Raw genomic sequence first — 15,857 nt, forward strand, 5'->3', positions numbered from 1 at the left:
ATTCATCCCATTAAAAGAATAGAATATGGGTCATCCTTACTGATGGCCTTCTCCTAATGAATAGAATGCAGTAAAAGGGAGACCATGTGGCTTCCCTATCTCAGACTGCTTTCCCTTTGAACCCAGTCCCCAGATTGTGAGAGAGATCAGTCCACAAAGACAGCCTGGGAGTGCCAGTGTCAGTGTTCATGCTGCCTGCCCCAGCCGAGGTTCCCGCCAATGGCCAGCATCAAACATCAAACACATGGGTGAGCAAAGCTTCAGATGATTCACTTTCTCCAACTTCCTGGGGAAGCTGAGGGGAGCAGAGACAAGCTGTCCTGGCCAATCTTTTTCCAAACCACAGGTTCATGAACAAAATAAATGTTTTTCTTTTAAGCCACAAAACTCTGGGTAACTGTTAGAAAAATAAGTTTTAAAAAGAGACAACAGGAAACATAACTTATGTAGCAGAAAAGAGTCCCTTTAAAGTAGGATCTAATAAATATTGAGATTAATTTATTGATGACAAACATTATTGAGAAGCAGCAGACAACCAGGAGAGAGATGTAAGCTGCTGAGGAGGAAATTTTCCTAAAAACCCCTCAATGATGAACTCTGATAATAAGACAAGGGTGTCGCCTTACAATTTCCCCTCAAGTTAGGAAATAAGACTGCAAAGCAAGAAGACATATGATTTGAAAAACAACTGGAAATACTTGGTTACATAACCAAATTCAGACATTTACCTGATTTCAATTAATGAAAATTCTAGAAGAAGAAGCTTTGAGTATTTATTAATCAATCTAGTATTTGATTTTCATTTTCCTTTTTCTCAATGAGGAAATAAGAAGGAAATTATGGAATGACTTTTACTCTTCACAGAAGTAAAATAAACACAGCATACTTTGAGTATTAAGACATTAAATGCAATTTCTCCTTTACCTTACTTCACGTTTGTTTGTATGGAGAAGTTAAGACCATCCCATCTCTATATTAGACCACAATGCTTCTCTAGAGCACACAACTTGGCTCTGAAATTTTGAAATTCAAAATACGAATCTACTACTTGTCTCTGATAAATTGCCTGAATATTACCTGATTTTTAAGTGCTGCACTCCTAAAACTTTTTCTTGGAATGAGTTAAACTTTTTATTCCAAGAATCCTCTACTGAGCTAGAAAGCAGAGCTGGGCATCTCTGTTTCAGTAAAAGGAGGTCAATACAGAAACTGTGGTTTCTGCGAATGCAAGATCTGCACCAAGAAAAGGATTAGCCACAGTGTTACACAAGAGAACAAGATGCCAGGTGGAAAGAGGATCTGCGAACTGAAAGACGATGACTTCACTTGATTTCCACTGAGGAAAGCTGGCAGCTCAGACTTAAACTCCTCCTTCCTGGATGGTAAACATCTATGGATGATTCTATGAATTATAATGAGATCGTAAAACATAAGGCACTAAATAGTAGACTATTTCAGCAGATCCTGTGACCAAAATTTACTGAAAATGAAACCATAGAGGGAGGCAGTGGATAAGAGACTAAAGGTTTAAATGGAGAAAGAAAGAAATAGTGTGTCTCGTAAGCCTGACTTGCCATGATGTCTCAGAGTAAGTACGGTATAAGCTGGCCACAGACTCCTCTGAGACACAAAAGGTGAACTTAAAGATATTCTACTACATTTAATTTTTATTATGACATAAGACAACTGGTAATATGCAACATGATTGAAAAAAGTTTCTCAGTAAATTCAACTTGGTCCTGGTGTAAGAATAGACATAAACTAAGAATACACATAAACTAAGAATTGATCATCTAAAAATAAACCTGCACATTTACAGTCAATTGATTTTATACAAGGTTAACAAAAAATCAGAATGGGAAAAGAACAGTCTTTTCAATAAATGATATTGGAACAACTGGGTATCCATGTGCAAAAAAAATTATAAAGTTGGACTCTCACCTAATACCATATTTAAAAATTAACTCAAAATAAAACAGTTAACTGTAACAGCTAAAACTATAAAACTCTCAGAAGAAAACATTGGTATAAATCTTTGTGACTGCATTTGGCAGTGTTTTCTTAGCTATGACTCTAAAGGAAAAATGGATTCAATGAACTTCAAAATTGAAAACTGCTGTGCCTGAGAAGACAGTATGGAGAAGTGAAAAGGTAAGACATTGAGTGGAAGAAAGTATTTGAAAAGCGTGTATCTGATAAGGGACTTACATATATAGGATATATAGAGAACCCTTGCCATTCATAAATAACAAGATAACCCAATTTAAAAAATGGGCAAAGAATTTGAATAGATATTTCTGCAAAGAAGATGTAAAGATGGATAATAAGCACATTAATAGATGCTTAATGTAATTAGTCATTAGGAAAATGTAAATCAAAACCACCTTGTATCACTTCACACCACAGGATCAAATCTTTTTTCAATAAAAAAGAGAAAATAAGTGTTAGGAAAAATGTAAAGAAATTAAAGCCCTGATCCAATGCTGCTGGGGATGTAAAGTGGTGCAGCCACTTTGGAAAACAAACTGGCAGCTCCTCAAAATGTTAAGCATGAAGTTACCATATGACCCAGGAATTCCAGTCATAAGTATATACTCCAGAAAAATAAAAACATATGCAAGCACAAAAACTCATACATAAGTGTTTACAGCAGCATTATTATTATATATTTTTTGAGACGGAGTCTTGTTCTGTAGCCCGGGCTGGAGTACAGTGGTGTGATCTCAGCTTACTGCAACCTCTGCCTCCTGGGTCCGGGTTCAAGCAATTCTCCTGCCTCAGTCTCCTGAGTAGCTGGGATTACAGGCACCCACCACCACGCCCAGCTAATTTTTGTATTTTTAGTAGAGACAGGGTTTCACCATGTTGGCCAGGATGCTCTTGAACTCCTGACCTCGTGATCCACCCGCCTCGGCCTCCCAAAGTGCTGGGATTACAGGTGTGAGCCAACACCCCTGGCCTATAGCAGCATTATTAATAAGAGTCAAAAAGTGGAAAGAACCCAAAGGTCCATCACCTCATGAATGGTTACATAAAATGTTTGATGTATCCATACAATGGAATATTACTCAGCAATAAGAAGAAATTAAGTACTGATACTGATAGAAGCAGGAGACAGCAAAATGCCTAGGCAGATATGGAAGGGTTCCCAGAGAATCTCCAGGCCCACAAGTGTCTACACCAGATAAAACATCTGGTGCAGATCAGGGAACCTGCACAGGGGCCTGCCTGGACATGCCAGCAGCAGACTGGAGGCCCACATGCACTGGGGGGTTGGGGTGGAGCCACCAAGAATTCACGCCTTATGCAGAGGAGGAGCCTGGCCTCTTCAGCTCATGTGTGCTGGTCCTGGTATTCAATTGTGAGGTGGAAATCTGTTTGCAGGACCCCTCTCTTTGCTGAGAGCTTCCCTTTCACTTCATAAATTCTGTCCTTCTCACCCTTCAATGTGTCCACATGGCTAATTTTTCCTGGTCATGAGAGAAGAACCCAGATTTAGCTGAACTAAGGAGAGAAAGCCCTGCATCAACACCTGCTACAGCACAGATGCAGCATGAAAAATTATGCTAAGTGAAATAAGCCAGTCCCAGTAGACCACTTGCTTTTTATTTCAGAGGCTTATAGGCAAATCTGTACAAAGATGGTGGGTGGTCCCCTAGGGCTGAGGGAGGAAGGGAAAACCAGTGAAGATGGCTAAATGATGTGGGGTTTGTTTTTAGGGTGATGAAAGTGTTCTAAAATTGATTGTAATGATGATTACATAACTCTCTGAAAATACTAAAATTCAATGACTTGTGTATTTTAAATGAGTGAATTGCATAGTGTGTTAATTACTTCTCAATAAACCTGTTACACCCCAAAATTTATTTGGTACTGGTGATCTGGAGACATGGGCTGCTTGGTTTCAGATCACTGGCCAGGGTTCAAGACATCAGAGAATCAACAGCATGTCTTTTGTATAGAAAAATATATACATATATATTTTAAAGTATCCTTTCTATTAGTATCAAGTCTGTAAAATTAAATGAAAAATCTTTCACTGCTTAAAGCACTGAGAGATTTATATTAAGGAGCAAGACCTTGTATTCTTTTGCCCCAATTTCTATCTAAAGGGTCTGGGAATCACACCCTTCAAACAATCAAATCTCATCAGATGGGTTTTATTAACTCTTATAATGTGGCTTCCTTTCTAACCTGATTCTGGTACAGCATCACAGAGAGAAGAAGCTGAAAAAAATCAAAGTATTTTACCCCCAAATATATATATTTTTGACATATTTTGAAATGGCTGTTGCAGGGCCAAGAGATTCAAATGGCCGTACAAAGCTGTCTTCTGTGGGGGAATTTGCATCTGCAAGAAGTCTTCATTAATGTAGCCCAATCTCTCCCCTTCTAGGTCCCTAGAAGGTCTCCCCTTCCCAGTAGGGAAGATTAACTCAGATCCTGATGCATTTAAAGTCTGAAAAGATATATTTACCCTCTATTTTCTCTGAGGGCTGCCAGCTAGGAGGCTTCATCTACATAACAAGAATCTTAACCTCCATAATCACCTTATCTTAATTAAGGCCTTCCTTTATACTTATTTCCAGTTTTAGACAACAGATTTTCTTTATCAATTGTCACCTAAAGAATCCTTAAAACCCACCTATGACTTGTTAGCCCCTCCTTTTTGATGTCCCACTTTTAGGCTCAGCCAATGTATGCCTTCCTCATATTGATTTACAATTTTCCCTACAACTCTGTCTGCTGGAAATGTACAAAACCAAACTGTAATGTGACTGTCTCATCAAACATTCTCAAGAGCTCTTGAGATTGGGTAATCCAGGGCCACAGTCACCATACTGGCTCAGAATCAACCTCCTTAAACGTATTTTGGCTGAATTTGGGTTTATCCATCATTAATATTTCTCCAAATTGCATAATTTTAATCCCCAAACTGATTTAAAATTACCTTATATTTAAATATAAATTATTGTATTATAAAGATACATGTATTTGTATGTCCACTGCAGCACTATTCACAATAGCAAAGACATGGAATCAACCCAGATGTCCATCAATGATAGACAGGATAAAAAACGTGGTGTATATACATCATGGAATACTATGGAGCCATACAAATGAATGAGATCATGCTTTTTGCAGGGACATGGATGAACTCAAAGCTGTTATCTTCAGCAAACTAACGCAGGAACAAAAAACCAAACACTGCATCTTCTCACTTGTAAGTGGGAGCTGAATGATGAGAACACATGGACTCTGGGAGGGGAACAACAAACACTGGGGCTTGCTGGGGTCAGGAGGGAGAGCATCAAGATTAATAGCTAATGCCTACAGGGCTTAATACCTAGGTGATGGATTGATACATGCGGCAAACCATCATGGCACACATTTACCTGTGTAACAAACCTGCAGCTCTTGCACATGTAATCTAGACCTTAAGATAAAATAATAATTTTTTAAAATTACCTTCTGTTTTAGCTTCTTAATCAGAATATCCATTTTCAGTTGATCTGTATTTAAGTCTCCATGGCAACTGAAGTCTTCATTTCCAAATGCATTTAACATATTTATTGTCATTTCTAGGCATTTCTTGTACCTGTAGAAATGTAAGAACTAGTAAGTCAAGTATTTTTAAGAGTAAATATTTAATAATTGTTTAAACAGATATTATGTTATGGCATATCAAAGAAACAAATCTATAAACTATGATCCTCAGTTTCAACTGAACATAGTTTGAAAGCATTCTATATGAAATTATAATCTTAGATAAATAATATGAAGAACAATTTTATGGTATATATAGCAGGTAAAGTAATAATAGCCATACAGGGTTTTTTTGTTTTTTTTTGAGATGGAACTTCACTCTTGTTGCTCAGGCTGAAGTGTGATGGCATGATCACGGCTCACTGCAACTTCCGCTTCCTGGGTTCAAGTGATTCTCCTGTCTCAGCCTCCCAAGTAGCTGGGATTACAGGCATGTGCCACCATGCCTGGCTAATTTTGTATTTTTAGTAGAGATGGGGTTCACCATGTTGGTCAGGCTGGTTTTGAACTCCTGACCTCAAATGATCTACCTGCCTTGGCCTCCCAAATTGCTGGGATTACAGGCATGAGCCACCACACCAGGCCTAACCATACAGTTTTTTATAAATAAACTATTCATATCCATTTTGGTATGCTAAGATGAAATAACATATTAGTAAATATAAGGCATAACAGAGAGATGAGTAACCAAGATTTAAAAAAAGTAAAACACATATATGTTTGAAAAAGACAAAAAATACATTTTGATATCCGTTGACCACAGTCTATAAGAAGAAAAAAAAGTACACACAAAAAGCACAAGGACATTATTCAATGTAGAAAAAGAGAAGAAAACATCTTTAATGTCCGAATTGAGGAGAAAAAGAAAACAGGCAGTTTTAGGAAAAAGGAAAGGTGGATATGTGATGATTTAAAGACTTTGAAGAAGAGATCTAGAGATCTTTACTGACATAATGTCAACAAAATGAAAGATACAAAACCATGTAGAGAAAGACAATGACAGAAAAATGTTGATTAGAATCAGAAAACCAAATTAAGTGCTCAGTAAATATATAGAAAAGCAGCTGTGTTCAGGGCTTCAAAGACACATTCCATTTTTTTTTTTTTAAATCTGTGATCAAAACATGAATGCTCATTTTACTCTTTTTCTTTAGGTTATACTTTTTTATATATAAAATTTACTTCTGTAAAACAGAAGTTTAATAAGATGTACACTTCATGTATACAATGGAGGTACCCATGTAAAATGAGTAAATTTCCATGATACGTTTTCTATCTAAAAGAAAAACAAAGAAACAGAAATAAAATACAAGCTATATATCAAGATAAATTTTAATGTTAAAGAAGGACACAAATAGGTCTTTAAAACATTTGAATGCAGCAGAGAAGAATATTACAAAAGGAAGAAAAGATGACCAAATACAGCAAAAATATCTTCAGAAATCAAAATTCAAACTAGATAATGAAGAGTGCACTTGACATTACATGTCCAAAGCATTGTCATTATTGTTTTCAAAACCATTAAAGAATACGTTGCTAAGCGCAGTGGCTTATGCCAACTTTGGGAGGCCGAGGCAGGTGGATCATGAGGTCAGGAATTCGAGACCAGCCTGACCAACATAGTGAAATCCCATCTCTACCAAAAATACAAAAATTAGCCTGGCGGGGTGGTGCACACCTGTAATCACAGCTACTCAGGAGGCTGAGGCAAGAGAATCACTTGAACCCAGGAGGCAGAGGTGGCAGTGAGCCGAGATCGCATCATTGCACTCCAGCCTGGGTGACAGAGCCAGACTCTGTCTCAAAAGATAAATAAATAAATAAATAAATAAATAAATAAATAAATAAAAATACGTGTAATGTTTTGGCATTCAAAAAATTTCAGATTGTGTTGTAAGTTTCTTTTTATCACATATTTTTAATATAAATTTTTTCATCCCAACCTCCCCCCAGCAGCTCAGCTGACTCCCACCCCGTTTCTCCCCTTCCATTGGACTCTATGACACACGGTCTCATCCAGAGATCTATTTTTCATCACTTATTGTGTTTTTACACTGAAATTTGATTTTTTTAATAATTCCAACAAAAAAGTCCAAGGGTCATAGACTCCCGCTCATATGCCTATAAAGTTGTGTTGTGAGTTTCTGAAATACATTTTAAAATAGAATTCATTTAATTATGAAAATAAAGACATAAAATGAATTTGTATCAAGGTTTTAGTCAAGTAAAGTTAGAGTTAAATCAATTACTAAATGGTTACAATGTTCTACAATACGAAAACCATACCCAGTTGCCTCTTGTTCTAATTCATGATTTTCCTTTTTTATTTGATCCACATTATAGTCCAGTGATGATATTAACTCAAAAAGTTTTCTGAATTCTTCATGTTTTTCTTCAGACTTGAAAAAAAAATGTTTAAAATTATTTTTGTAAAATCTAGAGACCCTCTTCTATCTTAAAAATATTATTTCTCATAAGTTGATGAATAATATGTATTTAGGCAGTTGTATAAAGTGCATTTTACAAACCTGATGCCAATAATGACAGATTTCAAAACCAGTCATTTTCTTAAAACAGCTAAAAAAGAGTCACACTTTCATCATTATCTTTTCTGAAATTTAAACTGTCAAAAATGTTTGTTAAAAATGAGAGTTTTTACACATAAAGTACTAAAGTTAGTAAGATAAATTAAGAGTAGTTATATTTACATTTTAGTTTTTTAAAGATGCTCTAGAAACATTGTCATTAATAGTTTAAGATATTCCAAGTTAAATTACATCTTACTAAGATGATTTTTAGAAAACTCTTATCTAGTTCCCATTACATTTTTGATCCTCATCTATCTTCAGGCTGAGCTAAATACTGTCATTCTCTGTAAGTATTCACCTGTAGGTTTCAGTTTTTCTCTGTCTCTTAACCATTTCTCTTTAAACAAAGTTTATTTTTTCTATAATAAACAAATAATAACTTTTGTCTACTTTTTGTGGCTTTTCTATTATCCTGTTTCTCCCCTTCCATTGGACTCTATGACACAGGGTCTCATCCAGAGATCTATTTTTCATCACTTATTGTGTTTTTATATTGAAACTTGAGATAAACCAGTGCAAGGCTCTTTAGAGCAAAACCTAGATAACAGACATCTGGGTTGCTTGGCAAAGGTCATGTGTAATCCTAAGTTATGAATCTGTCACAATTTAATTAATTGTTCTGCCTCTGTATCCGTGCTTTCACACCACTGTAACTGTAAGCCTGCTTCAAGCTAGCCCACCCCATTTTTGAAGTGTGTGTCTTTGTTCTGGGCCCAGTTTGTCAGATGTTGAGTCAGCTGGGTCTGAGTACACTCGATAAGGATATCCTCCTGTATACACTCCAAGGTCTCTCTCTGGTCCTCCTGATTCTGCAACAGTGTGATCTCCACTCACTGCAACCTCCGCCTTCTGGGTTCAAGCAATTATCCTGTCTCAGCCTCCCAAATAGCTGGGATTACAGGTGCCCACCACCTCGCCCAGCTAATTGTTTGTATTTTTGGTAGAGATGGTGTTTCACGATGTTGGCCACGCTGGTATTGAACTCCTTACCACATGATCTGCCCTCTTCGGCCTCCCAAACTGCTGGAATTACAGGTGTGAGCCACCATGCCCAGCTGCTACTCCTCTTTTTAAATTCTCTCAGAACTCCTAAAATCTCAAAACGTTAACCCGGATTCCCTAATATAAATTTCCAGCTCTGACCTTTTTACTGAGGCCTCTTCCCTCTAGTACACATATTATAGACAATATTCTCAACCACACACTTATACATTGCTACCTGGTGCAGATTACTTTTGTAGATAGTGAGTCTTGTCTATTTTATGTTGATTCTTATGGATGTTACTTTGAGTACAGTGTTATTTTCTAATCTTGAAGGGGGGCTGTCTCACCCTTAGGATATTCACCAGTATAATTTGTCCTTTCTTTTTCTTTCTTTCTTTCTCTTTTTCTTTTTATCCTTTCTTTTTTTCTTTCTTTCTTTCTCTTTCTCTCTCTCTCCTCTCTCTCTCTCTCTCTCTCTTTCTTCTTTTTTGGACCAGTATATTTTGTCCATTTTTTCTTTTTCTTTCTTTTTTTTTTTTTTTTTTAGATGGAGTCACACTCTGTCATCCAGGCTAGAGTGCAGTGGTGCCACGTCAGCTCACTGCAACTTCCACCTCCTGGGTTCAAGTGATTCTCCTGCCTCAGTCTCCCAAGTAGCTGGGGCTACAGTTGCACACCACCAGCTAATTTTTGTATTTTTGGTAGAGACAGTGTTTTGCCATGTTGGCCAGGCTCTTGCACTTCTGACCTCAGGTAATCCACCCACCTCAGCCTCCCGAAGTGTTGGGATTACAGATGTGAGCCATGGCGCCCAGCCCTTTTTTCTTTTATAATGAAAACTTTCCCATGAGAAACAGATTATCAATTGTTTGCCTTTGTTTTCTTTTAAAGAATTTCCTTTTCCATAGAGATATGGCATGATGAACATCTTATTCTAAAGTTTCTTTTGAGGGACACTCAACTATGTCATTGGGAAGCTCCAGTCAAGTAGAGATCTCCCTTCTTCCTAATTGAGATTCTTCATCTCAGAATGGTGTCCACCAAATGTCTTAATCCAGGTAGTCTCCTGCTTAGGAATTCATGAAACAAGAACCTTCTGGAGAAGTTAGAGGCTATTGATTGAGATGGTTTAAAGCTGCCCCTTATTATATGTTTTACTCCCAAGGCAGACATCAAAGTGGCTAATAATTCTATGCCTGATGTCTAACTCAATTCTATGGGAATCTATACAAAACGTTTTATTTATGAGACAGAGTCTCGCTCTGTTACCCAGGCTGGAGTGCAGTGGCTTGACCACCGTTCACTGCAGCCTTGATATTCCGAGCTAAAGCGACTCTCCTACCACAGCCTCCAATGTAGCTGGGATTACACGCATGCACCACCATGCCTCAGCTGTTTCATTTTTTTTTTTTTCGTAGAGTCAGGATCTCACTTATATTGTTCTGGCTGCTCTCAAATTCCTGGGCTCAAGCACTGTTCTTGCCTCAGCTTCCCCAAGTGCTAGAATTACTGGCATGAGCCACCTCACCAACCAGGTGTTCCATGGAATGGTTTGAGAGGCAGTTCTACACAGAAGCCAGAAGGGCTGGGTCTGCATCCCAGATCTACCAGATACTAGCTGTGTGACCTTGAGCAAATTAATTTTCTGTGTCTCTGGTTCTTTATCTATGAAATGGAGAGAATAATACCATCTATTTCACTGGGATGTTGGGAAGATTAAACCAGGGACTGACATGAAGCACTTAGAAGAGTACGTGGTGCATGGTGAGCTACAGATAAGATTTGCTTAGAAGCACTTAGAAGAGTACATGTACATAGTGAGCTACAGACAATATTTGTAACTAGCATGATAATTTTTACTGTTTTTTATCTCTTGACCACTGTATGTGTTAGGTGGGTGGCATTTCAATGGAAGTGGTCTCCTATAGATGCACTGAATCAATCTTCACACCACTGAAAGTGGCAGCAAATGGGGAGTGTATAATTTATAGCTTACTCTTCTCTCTGTCTGACTCAGTGGGCAACAGTCACGTATGTACTACAATGTAAACAGCACCTCCTGGACTGAGTAGTACATAACCGACATGACCAGCAGAGACAGGCTGAGCCACGGAGCTGAAAACCCTGGAATCTACTGCTAAATCATGTCTTGTGAATCAATTCCCACCAGCAGCTGTTGCTGTGGCACTGGCTTCACGAGTACTCTGCTGAGCGCTAGGATTAAGGAGTTGTGCTTTCCTTCATCAGACAAGCTGCAGCCAGAACTGTTCAGCTGACAAACTGGCAACCATCCAGAAATACAGTTTTGGCTGCAGAGTGAAGGAAGGCAAATTTAGATTCTTTTTTCATACTGAGAAAAACATGAGCATTTGATTGAACAATTCTCCTCTATTAGACTAATTGGTTTTAATTTCATATTTAATTGCTAAAAATACACTTAGAATAAAAGATTTACTGCGTTAATGTCTCAAAGAAGAAATAATTGGTATGGTATATTTTGTTCTATGCTGAAAGCTGCCAAGCTAAAATATTTTCAATTTATACAAGGACAGGTGACATTCATGTCACATATTATTTTTCCTTTAAGCAAATATATGTTAAGACAAAATTATCTTCCATCAAAAATTAAAAGCCATGTCAAATTAAGGGCTAAGTTGTTCTGCAGACTGGGCAACAAGTGCTGAGACGTAAGGTCAGTGAGAGTCAGAACAGTCAGAGAAAGCTTCATGAAGAGGAAATTGCCTGCCAGGTCTGAATGAATGAGGCTAGATGAGCAGGAACTGAGAAGGCAGGAAGGACAGCATGGGTAAAACTGGTGCTGACATCTGCCCAGTTAACTCTGAGGATAGAGTCCAATGGCAGGGAAATAAAAACATATGTCCATAGGATAACCCGTAAATGAATGTTTGCAACAGCTGTTTTCATAATAGCCAAAAAGTGGAAACAACCTAAAGGTCCATCATCTGATGAATGAATGGAAAACTGGTGTAGCCATGAAATAGACTATTATTTGACAATAAGAAGGAATAAACTACTGATATGTGCTACAACATGGATAAAATTCTGAAAACATTCTGCTAAGTGAAAGAGTCAGTCAGAAAGGACTTCATATTGTATGATTCGATGTATATAAAATATGCAGACCATGCAAATCTATGGAGACAAAAGTGGATGGTGGTTGCCTACAACTGGGGTAGGTGGAGAGACATCGAGTGGGGTTGCAGTCATGGCTAAGAGATGTAGGGTTGCTTTTCAGAGTGGTGAAAATGTTCTAGCATTGAATGTGCTGATGACAACACAACGCTGTGAATGTACTAACAGACACTAAGTCGTACATTTTAAATGGTTGAACTGTCTGACATGTGAATTCTCTCTCAGTGAAACTGTTTTTAAAATCCCATGGTAGGATGAAGACAATTTTCTAAGCTCTCTATGTTGGATGTACATACACTATCAGATCTGAATATTTCTATGCCATTACAGTATATTTTAAATGAAAGGAAGATGAAGGCAATGCCTAACTTTTCAAGTAGTTTGTAAATTAACCTAAAATGTGTGCAGTTCAAAGAACAGTATGACGGCCTTTCGGTACAAGTTAACCTAGAATCCATGAAATGTATAGGCACAGCTTCTGTGTCCATTCACAAAAGTGAAGAAATAAGACAACTTTCTGGAATATTCCATTAAACATTCTCTTTTGACTTAATCTGGTTTGCCTCGCCAAGGCAATAAGGAAATTATCTAAAAATACTGTTTAACAGGAAAAAAGTCAACTTTGTGTGAGGAATGATGTATCATTCTCAAGTTTCCAAAGAGTAGATATTATAAGAGAAAACATATGCAACTATTTTTCAAAATGGCAGAACAAGAGCCAGAGTTGAAGAAGTACGTACATTGTAAAGATAATAAAATGGTAATGATCAATTATAATGAAAATACAAAATCAAGCTGTCCACTGAAATTAGTATCCTAAAACACTTTATATTATTCAACCAGCTACAGATTAACTGTCTACATGTTAAATTCCATACATACTTGACATTCTACTTGAAATAATTTCTTCTTTGAAGCCCATGTCTCATCCAAATTAATATGACAATGTGATGTACCTTCCAGTGGAGACTCTGCCATAGAAAATTTTTTAAGGTGATTGGCCAGTTCTTCTTGAAGTTGTCTCACAATCACCTGACAAAAAATTTTTGTTACCAATTTTATAAAGTGACTTATTAAATTGTTAATAATATTTAACTCTAGCATACATCCTTTGAAAATTATTAGCACACACACAGATTCACTTTCTTTTCCTCATATGTACCCTTTCTTCTTTATTACTGAATTCAGTGAGGGACACAGAAGGTGCTATCTTCCTGCCAAATCGGTATTCTCCTACGTGACAGATGGATTCAGCCTGCTATTCATTCATCTTAGACCCTCAACTCAACCTGAGTTCCTCACATATTCAGTTGCCTGTTGAAATCCTTCCAACAGATTCCTATCTCAGAATAAAAGTAAAATTCCAACGGCCTTCAAGGCCCTAGGTAACAAGGCCTCTACCTCCCTCCCTGACCTCAGCACCTACAACTCTGTCCCGTACTCACTTCAATCCCACTCTCTGTGAACTCTGCCACCCCTCATTAGGGTGAAAATGGGGAGTCAATGTCAAACTCATAAATCACAGACAGCTACAAGTATCTTTGTACTGGAAAGAATTCTATCCAAATAGTAGTCATTAAGACTTAAAATGTAAATTATGAGCTAATTATTCATAAAAATATTCACAGTAAATTATAAATACCTACCAGTGGGAACACTACATCAAATATTTTTTGCTAAAATTTACCACATTTATTCCAAATTGTGATTTTATAACAAGTAGAAGTCTTTAAAATACTAAGTGGTCAGAAAAATACATAATGTGAGACTGACATATTTTCAGACTTAAGTCACATTGGTATGAATCAAAACAAAGTTATACCAACTAAAATACATAAAAGAGAAAGCCACTGAAGGAAAAGCATCACAAGACACAGCAACACACTTCAGTTCATCTGGAAAATCTAGAATGAAGTGTCAAAGTGGCTCACTTAATTCAATCTTAATTTCAAAATACACATTTCAGGTACAAGCATTTCCACTTACCCACTTCATTATGGTCTTAAAATGCGGCAACATAAAGACGTTACATTTATTATTTCAGTAGTATAAGACTACATACCTTATCAACACTGCTCTGCATCTACTAAAATTTCATAGGTGACATAACGTCTTTACTCAAAGGAAAGCATCTGTCAGCTCTACCTTTTACCTCCTGGAAACAAAGTATGTTTCCAAGCTGATACAGTAAACACTTCTTTGGTTTACTAAAACAGCTTTGTTGAAATATGATTTTTATTAAAACAGCTTTGTTGAAATATGATTTATAGAATTTATGTTTCAACAAACAGTTCAAAGATTTTTAGTAAATTTCCTGTGTTGTGCAACCATCTCTACAATCCAACTTTAGAACATTTTCATCACTCCAGGACAATCCCTAATGCCCATTAGCAGTCACGACCCACTTCTAGCGCCAGGCCTACACAAACATGCATCTTCTTTCCGTCCCTATACATGTATTTCCTGGATGATTCACGTAAATGGAATTATACAGAATGGTAAACACATTTTCATCTATTTATTTTTATATTGAACTAGGTTCAACATATAGCCAGAATGAAATGTCTAAATTTTCTTTCCAGAAGGTTATAGGTTTCTTCATACTTACTTTTCCTTCAGCTTCTTCTTTTTCATACTGAAACAGTTTTTCTTTTAAGTAATTATATTCATTCATTAATTCCTTATTTTTTTCTTCTGGAAGAAGAGCTTCCTTTCCATTCTCAAGACAGTCTCCTTGGATATTAGTGACTATCTCTTTGTTATTGCCTTCCTTATGAGCAGCCTCTAGTTGTCGTTCAAGCAAGGGATTTTCAAGTTCTTGTTGACTTATTCTCTCCTCTAAAGAGTTCTGCTTTCCAATGGATTGACTCTCTTTAGCTTCCTCATTTGGTTGCATCTGCTTCATTTCCTTTATTTGATGCTGCGCTTGCTTTAGGTCCACCTGTACACTTTCTAAAGCCAATGTCTTTTCCCTGAGACCATCTCTTGTCTCACGGAGCTTACCTTTTAAGGTATTGAACTTCACCCGAGCTTTATGGAGCTGTTCAGTAAGAAACTCATTCTTATCTGTTAGTTGAGAAATATTAGAACCCATTTTTTCATGTCTAGAAACATCATCTGCTTTCCATAAAACTAGTTCTAGGTTTTTTCTTTCCAAAATTTCATTGTAATTATTAATAGCAGTGGCCAGGCTAGACTGGAGGGATTCAACTTCAGCTTCTAGTCTTTCTTTCTTGTGTTTTTCCTTCTCCAATTTTGAATTCAGCCTTGCATTCTCAGCTTTCAGATCATTAAGCTGTTGCGAATACTGGGCCATTTTTTTTGTTATCATTTCTTCATTGAGTCTTGTACTCTTTTCAAAGTTAGCATTTATTTCTGTAATACTTTTAATTTCCTGAATATATTTCTCTTCCTTTCTGAGACTGTCATTTTTTATTGCGTATAATTCCTGTTTGAGCATGGCAATGTCTCTCTTCAACATATAATTTCCATACATTGCATCCTTTTTTCCATAACTTTGAGAATCCTAAATAAAACAAAACAAATTGATAGTTAGCACTCAATAAAATAACATATGATGGTTAT

General features: G+C 36.9%; 1 protein-coding gene across 5 annotated transcripts in view; it reads right to left on the reverse strand.

Annotated features, from left to right (window-relative positions):
* LOC100451088 (ankyrin repeat domain-containing protein 18A-like) overlaps nucleotides 1-15,857 on the reverse strand; it is a 69,335-nt gene that overhangs the window by 30,959 nt on the left and 22,519 nt on the right. For all 5 annotated transcript variants that reach the window (XM_054519668.2, XM_054519667.2, XM_054519666.2 and 2 more), the window contains exons 9-12: nucleotides 14,881-15,798; nucleotides 13,155-13,304; nucleotides 7,834-7,946; nucleotides 5,470-5,599 (exon numbers count right to left, since the gene is read on the reverse strand). In XM_054519668.2, the coding sequence (XP_054375643.1) occupies nucleotides 5,470-5,599; nucleotides 7,834-7,946; nucleotides 13,155-13,304; nucleotides 14,881-15,798 (1,311 nt within the window). The remainder of the gene's footprint in view (nucleotides 1-5,469; nucleotides 5,600-7,833; nucleotides 7,947-13,154; nucleotides 13,305-14,880; nucleotides 15,799-15,857) is intronic.

This window comes from Pongo abelii, chromosome 13 (genome assembly GCF_028885655.2).
Source record: "Pongo abelii isolate AG06213 chromosome 13, NHGRI_mPonAbe1-v2.0_pri, whole genome shotgun sequence".
Taxonomy (NCBI): domain Eukaryota; kingdom Metazoa; phylum Chordata; class Mammalia; order Primates; family Hominidae; genus Pongo; species Pongo abelii.